Here is a 7,500-nt window from a genome sequence, read left to right on the forward strand (position 1 = left end):
TCAACTCCTTAGATCCCTCTGATGTTTTTGGAGAAGAAATATTTCAAATGGATCACAATAAAGTGCACCATGACCAGCAAATTGATTGTCACAAATCTGAAAATCACTAAAAATAAATGGATTTTCATTACTTTTGTTATGTATGTGATGTAAAAGTACAGTACTGATAATGTCCATAAGAATTTTATGATTTCTTGCAAAAATGATTTAAATGGTCAATTTGCTATACATGTATAAAGATGAGAAAAGACTGAAAAATGTCACAAGGTACTGCAATGTCATGTGTGAGAGACAAAAATGATGAAAACTATTCCAGGATGTTACCTTCTGCCGATATCAACTCCCTATAAGTCGATGCTACTTGGACAACTCGTGATATAGTGTGGGTAGTAACATGCCCTAAATGGATTGCAAGCTCAGAAACAGCATAAGCTGCCTTGTCAGGGCTCTTCTACACATGTCACTACAATAACGTTTGCTTTCAAATGCACTGTCAGTAGCCAAACAGTTATTGACAACCACTAGTTTGTCAAAGATACAAATAGTCATGCCACCTTAAAGCATGAAAGAAATGACAGTTCACTTTTGCCGCATTTAAAAAGGCAATTAACACATCTTTTCGAATTAATTACCGAAGTGGTGCCGCCAGCTTCAAGTTACTGTTGTCTAGTCCTCGTCTTCACTGTCCTCAGCCAGCCGACCGCATTTGGCTCGGTCACCATTACAGCTGCATGCAATGATACATTCTTCAGCGTCTATTCTATTTACGGTTTCTTGTGGAATCCGGATGGAGTGGCAGGCTTCCTTGGGGCCATAGCCTTCTAGTGAGGATGTCAGGGGCTACTCAATGATGATTATGATGATATAATTTATTGATTCATATTTTTGGTAATTGTCATGTAGGAGACGTCTCGACGGCTGCAAGAGTTCGCAACCAGTGAGGAGCAGCTGATTGATACAAACCGTCAGTTGCAGTTGCAGATTCAGGAAATGATTGCAGATTTTGACAAGGATAAGCAAGAGGCCCAAGAGAGGTGACTTTTATGCTGTTTGACTTTGTTGCAGCACATTATCAATGTGATCTGAAATGGCACTGATTGATTTTACATTGTGATATTTTTATAATTGAAACAAAATATTTCCAGCTGATAAATAAGCAGACTTGTCTACATGTCAAAATTAATATCTATAGTCTTTGGTGTGTATATGATATAGGTGCTCGTTTCCCTGAGCCTTGGATCATGGTCAAAATCAATAACCAGACGAAGAACCCATTGTGTACATCGAGATGTAGTTTCTGTGGGATTTATAAAGCTTTTAGGGTCAGGTCAGGTATGGGAGCATGTGCCAGAACAGCGCGTCGCTGCGTCCACTTTCCGCCGGTACTCCAGGGGCCTCCGTCTGGCCATCCCCCAGGCAGATGCCAGGCCCATCCCCATCTCCTTGAGATGATGGTCAACCTGCTGCAACCACGAGGCATGTGGTCGGCCCACTGGCCTCCTCCACTCATGAGACTCCCTCGCTGAGAGAATCTGGTGAGCAGGATCAGCATCAGGAAAACGAGCCACATGTCCATACTGCCGCAACTGACGCTCACGGACTATGCAGGTAACAAATCTCATCCAAGTTTCTCTCAGCAACCGCTCGTTGGACACAAAATCCGACCAGCGATAACCAAGGATTCTCCGAAGAGACCTGGTACCAAAGGAATTAAGTCTCCGTCTCAGATCCTTGGTCAGAGTTCAAGTCTCGCATCCATAGAGCAAGACTGGAAGTACCAAGGACCTGAAGACTCGGACTTTCGTCCTCCTGCACAGGTACCGGCAGCGCCACACCCCATGATCCAGTGAATCCATGACTCCCCAGGCCCGACCCAGACGTCTATTGACCTCTGACTCGCAGCCAGCAGAGACATGAATATCACTGCCAAGGTAAGTGAATCTCTCCACGACCTCAACATCCTCACCACAAACAGACACAGACAGGACAGCAGCATCCAAGATGTCACCGAAAGCCTGGATCTTAGTTTTGACCCAAGAAACCCGTAATCCCAGCGGCTCCGACTCCTCATTCAGCACCTCGAGGGCCCCCAAAAGGATGTCTAAAGTCTCCGCAAAGATGACTGCATCATCTGCAAAGTCAAGGTCCGAGATCTTGACATTCCCAAACGATGCACCGCAGCTCGATCTCTCCGACATCCTCCCTAAAATCCAGTCCATACAAGTGCTGAAAAGTGTGGGGGCCAGTACACACCCCTGACAAACTCCAGTAACAACTGGAAATAAGTCAGAGATGGTACCACCACACTTCACAGCACTCTCATTACCAGAGTAGAGTTCAGACATCAGATCGATCAGTTTTGGTGGCACCCCACGAAGACCAAGAATCCTCCAGAGGACATCCCGATTCACTGAATCGAACGCTTTACAGAGATCAACATAGGCTGCAAGCAGCCCCTGCCGAAACTCTCGTCTGCGTTCAGTGAGGACACGAAGGGCAAGGATACGGTCAATCGTTGACCTCTTTGGTGTAAAGCCTGACTGCTCTGGATGCTGGTGCTCAAGCAGATGGTGGTGAACCCTATCAAGAATTATCCGAGCAAAGACCTTGCCCGGCACTGAGAGCAGCGTCACCCCTCGGTCGTTGTTGCTGTCTTGGCGATCACCCTTCCCTTTCCAGAGAAGGACAACAAGGCCCCTCTTCCAGTCAGTTGGGATGATGCCTGTGTTCCAGGCAGAGCACAAAACTGCATGTAACGACATGAGTGCAGCATTTCCACCAGCCTTGAGAAGTTCAGCATGGATGCCACAGATCCCTGGAGCTTTGCCCCGTTTCAACTGGTTCACCGCAGCCCGTGTTCCCACAAGCGAAGGTGGACCACAGTTGATTTTAGGGTCTACGCATTTTTCATCATGCAGATTCATATAATAGAAGCAGAACATTTGATAAAGCATGCAGGTGACTTGATAGGTAATGAAATGCTGCACATGCTGATGGTATTAGCAAGCTGGATGCAGGATGGGTTTTATGGATTAAATATATGAATGGGAAAGAAGAGGAATTGGGGTTGTTGGTGAAAGTGTGAAATAAGAGTTGCTAAAAGTGCATTTATTATTATTTTTTTGCATTGGGTTGATGAAAATGTACTCGAGGTCTAATTTGATTTTTTTTTCGTTTTGTCATTTTCAAACTTCTGCACATGAGTCACCCAACCATAATGGTAAATTTGAAAACAATTAATTGCTTATGTGTGTCAATGTGGTGCCCTCACAATGCCTTTGTATATGAGCTTCAAACAGAGATTAAACAAGTATTATGATTGCAATTGGTTTGATTCACCACATAGCTGATGCAAATGTGTTTGTGACCCGTGACACAACCGAGAATGTGTGTGGTAGGTGTGAGCGAACTTACCAAGGATTCCATGAAGCGGGCAAGGCAAAACTACGAGAAGAGCTACAGGTAGAAATGGCATACCTGCAAGAGCAGTGTGAGAAGAAATTGGATTTTCTGAGGTATGTCATCTGACAAAGCAGTAACCAAGATAGTTTCATGTTTGTTGATTAACGGAATAAATTGCAACATTTCCCAAAGGTAGTCGATTTTTGTCCTCTTAAAGAATGACAGATATTACTCACAAGCTTAGTGGGTGCCAATGTCTGTAGAACCAGTTAGAAAATGCTACTATCCATTTTGGATTGTCATAGTTTACATTTGCGTAAAAGATTAATTCCTTTCTTTAGAATCTTTACCAATGTGAGTATGCAGGAAAGAGCTGGAGAAATGCAAGCAAGAGTTGGATGACGTGAGGCAGAGCTACATTATGATATGCAAGGAGAAGGATAATTTGGAACAACAGCTTGACACTTCCACACAGGTATACCAGGCATGGAAACTCACTCGACAAAAAGGCAAAAAGGTTTCAAATATTGTGTTTCACAACACTTGGTGATTATTCAGTTGAAACATGTAATTTCATCTTCACTGTGTTGACAGCTTTCTGTGGACATCTTTATCAATTGTATATAATTCTGATTCTGCTGTACCATACTGTTACAAAGTTCCGGTGTTGTCTAAGCAATTTATTGTCTAAGCAAAGGGTTGTACTTGGTGGTTTTGGTTTGCCATCCCCTTCCCGGCAGGAATTTGTAATTTGGTCAGGGTGCCGACGATAGCTCGCTTACTCTTCCCGAAGGACACTGTGGAATCTTTAACGTCCAATAATTCCAGCAGAAGGGATGCCAGTTTAACGTTCATCTGAGGGACGGCACACACGTTCATGAAGCACCATGATGACAGTTTATAGCTGGGCCTAGATTCAAACCCAGATAGCTTTGAGGCAACTGTGGGTACCTCAAGGCCATCCTGCCAGCCTATCATAATATCTAATATATTGTGATGTTTGTGGGAAAGATGAAGGGATGTCATAAGAAAGATAGCATTGTGTAGAGTTGCTTTGCTCGTGGGCATATGTAAAAGATCTTGATGTAACTAAGTAGGGAACCTGTGAGTTGCTAATTAGATCGGGATTATGGATAATTTCCTTCATATGTAATCACCCTCTGTGACTTTTCCCTATGTTTTATATTTCAAGATCAGCAATAAAGGTGGGGAACACGTCCCTAAAACAACTACAAGCAGGCAGAAAGCCCCGCCTTCAAGGGGTGACAACAGGCGAAGTCACGCTTGATGGGCGTGATGTGAGATGCATAAAGAGTAATAGGGCGTAGGAGGCAAGTAGTTGAGGAGGGACTCGCACGGACGGAGGATCTCGCTTTTGCTCTCGGCACGACGAAGATCTCGGCACTTTCTGCACGATTCTTATATCCGTGCTGGTGAATTTGGCTCGTGTGCTGAGCAGGACGTTGACGGTTTGGTTGAGCCGTGAAGTGTGTACGATTCTGAGGAGGGAAGGAGAGTATGCCTTGTGGCCTCCTCATGGGGCCTCAGAGATTGTCTCTTCGGGTGGGCCATTGTTGTGAACAGACCGAGTGTGGGAGAGGAGCGTCGGCGCATTCGCTCTGTAGAATAAACGACAGTGCGGTTCGTGAGCCAAGACATCGAGTGCCATCTCCGCGCTGCCTGACGAATGGCTTGCTGCCATTTTGTTGGGTGTGTCTACGAAGCGCCTCGATCGCCACATTCCATAAGGACCATCTCGTCTCGACCCTAAGCTAAGTGCCGGAATAAAGAAGGAATTATTTTAATTTATTACCTGTCCCCTTATCTGTATTCAAGTCTGTGTGGAGGTACCTCATCTAGAATCAGATTGAGGTTATCTCACGTTTATCTTTCATTATTAAAATGTGAATTATTGTCATTGCACAGATTTGATTATTGTTATTAAATTGATATTTAGTCAATTTGATTTGCTTGTGACCGTGTATTTATGCCGTTCTGGTACATCGATTCACTGTTTTCCTGCGTGTGCGCATTAATCTCCACGAGTCTCAGCTGTAGGCCTCCAAGGGAGAAGTTTGGCCATCTGTCCAGGTGGGGGTTTAAACCCCCTGGACACGACAATATAAAGCTCATAACCACTAATTCACTGACTCACTGACTGATATTAATGTTCGGTACCTTCTGGGTGACGTCAAAAGCTGAAATTTTGCATGTCATTGGACATCGAAGCCAATACACCAGCAAAAAAAAATCACAGAACCATTGGAAAGCGTCCATAAATGATGCATACCTAAGTTTAAATGAATAGATGAAAAATCAAATGCAGGTGAACGGCACGAGACAATGGGGAAGCACGCACGGTTCATTATTTCTTGCAATGTGAAAGCACACCCCACTAGTATATATGTATCTCGACTCCTCCCATGCTCTTCTAGCCTAAGAAGCTGCATAAAGCAACCAAGAAAGGCTACCAAGTTAAGCCCATTGTGGTTTCAAACCTTTCCCAGAGTTCCTCAGTTGTAAAGACATTCACAAATAGTATACGAGGTATGTTCAAAAAGTAGCCAACCTTAATTTTTCGTGCGTAAACAAATGAAGCTCGGGAGGTGTGGTTTGGTGCACGTATGTAGGCGATCCTAATCCATATGCGTGAATATTTTCCCACCTCCAGAAGCTGTCAGTCGCCGACAGACTTCTGATGAGTGAGGAAGTGGAAGTGAGCGCCGTCGGATTTTCGTTTGTGAGTCGGTGAGTGAGTGAGTGAGTACCAGTGTACTGGGCCGGTGTATACCCTGGTTAGAATAGGTGTACCAGATTCCTGTGTCGTAAGAGGCGACCAGGGTTGCGTCAGGAAAGGCATCTGGCGTAAAACCTGTGCCAAATCGTTATGCGGATCATAACGGATGATCCGCTGTGGCGACCCCTAACGAGAGCAGCCGAAAGAAGAAGATATATATATAATATATATGTATATGTATGTATATGTATATATGTATATATATATATGTATATCTATATATGTATGTATATATATATATATATATATATATATATATATATGTATATATGTATATATATATATGTATATCTATATATGTATGTATATATATATATATATATATATATATATATATATGTGTATATATATATATATATATATAGTCATGCGCCACTTAACGACGGGGTTACGTTCTGATAGATGCATCGTTAACCGACGTCGTCGTTGTGCGAACATCATATTTTTGGTTCACGAAAAAATATTTTCACGAAAAAATATTCTCACGAAAAGTATAAGTGACCACTATTGGTTCACGAAAAAATATTCTCACGAAAAATATATTGGTTTACGAAAAAATATTTTCACGAAAAATATAATTGGTTTACGAAAAAATATTTTCACGAAAAATCTAAGTGACCACTATATTCGTTATTGTTGTGTGTCTGCCTGTCTGTCTGTCTGTCTGTCTGTCTGTATGTCTGTCTGTTTGTCTGTCCCGAGCATAGCTCTGTGGGTTTTCATCCGATCCTGATGAAATTTTGGTGGGAGGTTTATATCATGATCTCGTTGTGTTTTCCTGAAAATGGGCGTGGTCTGCCCATTATGGGAGGAGCCACGCCCAAAAAACGTGTTTTTAGGGGGTAGCCAATTTCAATTTGCATCTTCTCCTTGGGGTTTTGCTGAATCTGACAGGGGTTTCAGTATTTGGTTAGCCCAATGGCACCTGCATAGCCCCACGGAGCTCGATTTTTCATTTTCGTCCCAAGGTTAAGGTCACAAGGTCACGAACTTAGAAAATTGCGATTTTGACATAAAAATCCATCTTCTCCGAGGGGGTTGTCGAATCTGGCAGGGGTTTCGGTATTTGGTTATATTAGCCCAATGGCACCTGCGTAGCCCCACAGAGCTCGATTTTTCATTTTAGTCCCAAGGTCAAGGTCACAAGGTCAAGGTCACAAGGTCATGAACTTAGAAAATTTCGAATTTTGACATAAAAATCAGATGACCGCCCAAACTTTGAGAGCTCGGATGACAATATTTTTTATGCATAATCTTGAGGTCATTCCCCACCTAAAGTCTTGAAACCATTTTTCTCTATC

At 43.1% G+C, this 7,500-nt stretch overlaps 1 protein-coding gene across 18 annotated transcripts in view; it reads left to right on the top strand.

Annotated features, from left to right (window-relative positions):
* CEP152 (centrosomal protein 152) overlaps positions 1-7,500 on the top strand; it is a 177,380-nt gene that overhangs the window by 105,396 nt on the left and 64,484 nt on the right. For all 18 annotated transcript variants that reach the window (XR_015050285.1, XM_085849977.1, XM_085849972.1 and 15 more), the window contains 3 exons: positions 904-1,034; positions 3,399-3,515; positions 3,769-3,877. Coding sequence is in view for 17 of the 18 variants with exons in the window: in XM_085849977.1 (XP_085706103.1) it covers positions 904-1,034; positions 3,399-3,515; positions 3,769-3,877 (357 nt within the window). In the remaining variant the exon portion in view is untranslated. The remainder of the gene's footprint in view (positions 1-903; positions 1,035-3,398; positions 3,516-3,768; positions 3,878-7,500) is intronic.

The sequence above is a fragment of the Eptatretus burgeri genome, chromosome 12, assembly GCF_056783735.1.
Source record: "Eptatretus burgeri isolate ZD-2024b chromosome 12, Ebu_testis_v1, whole genome shotgun sequence".
Classification (NCBI taxonomy): domain Eukaryota; kingdom Metazoa; phylum Chordata; class Myxini; order Myxiniformes; family Myxinidae; genus Eptatretus; species Eptatretus burgeri.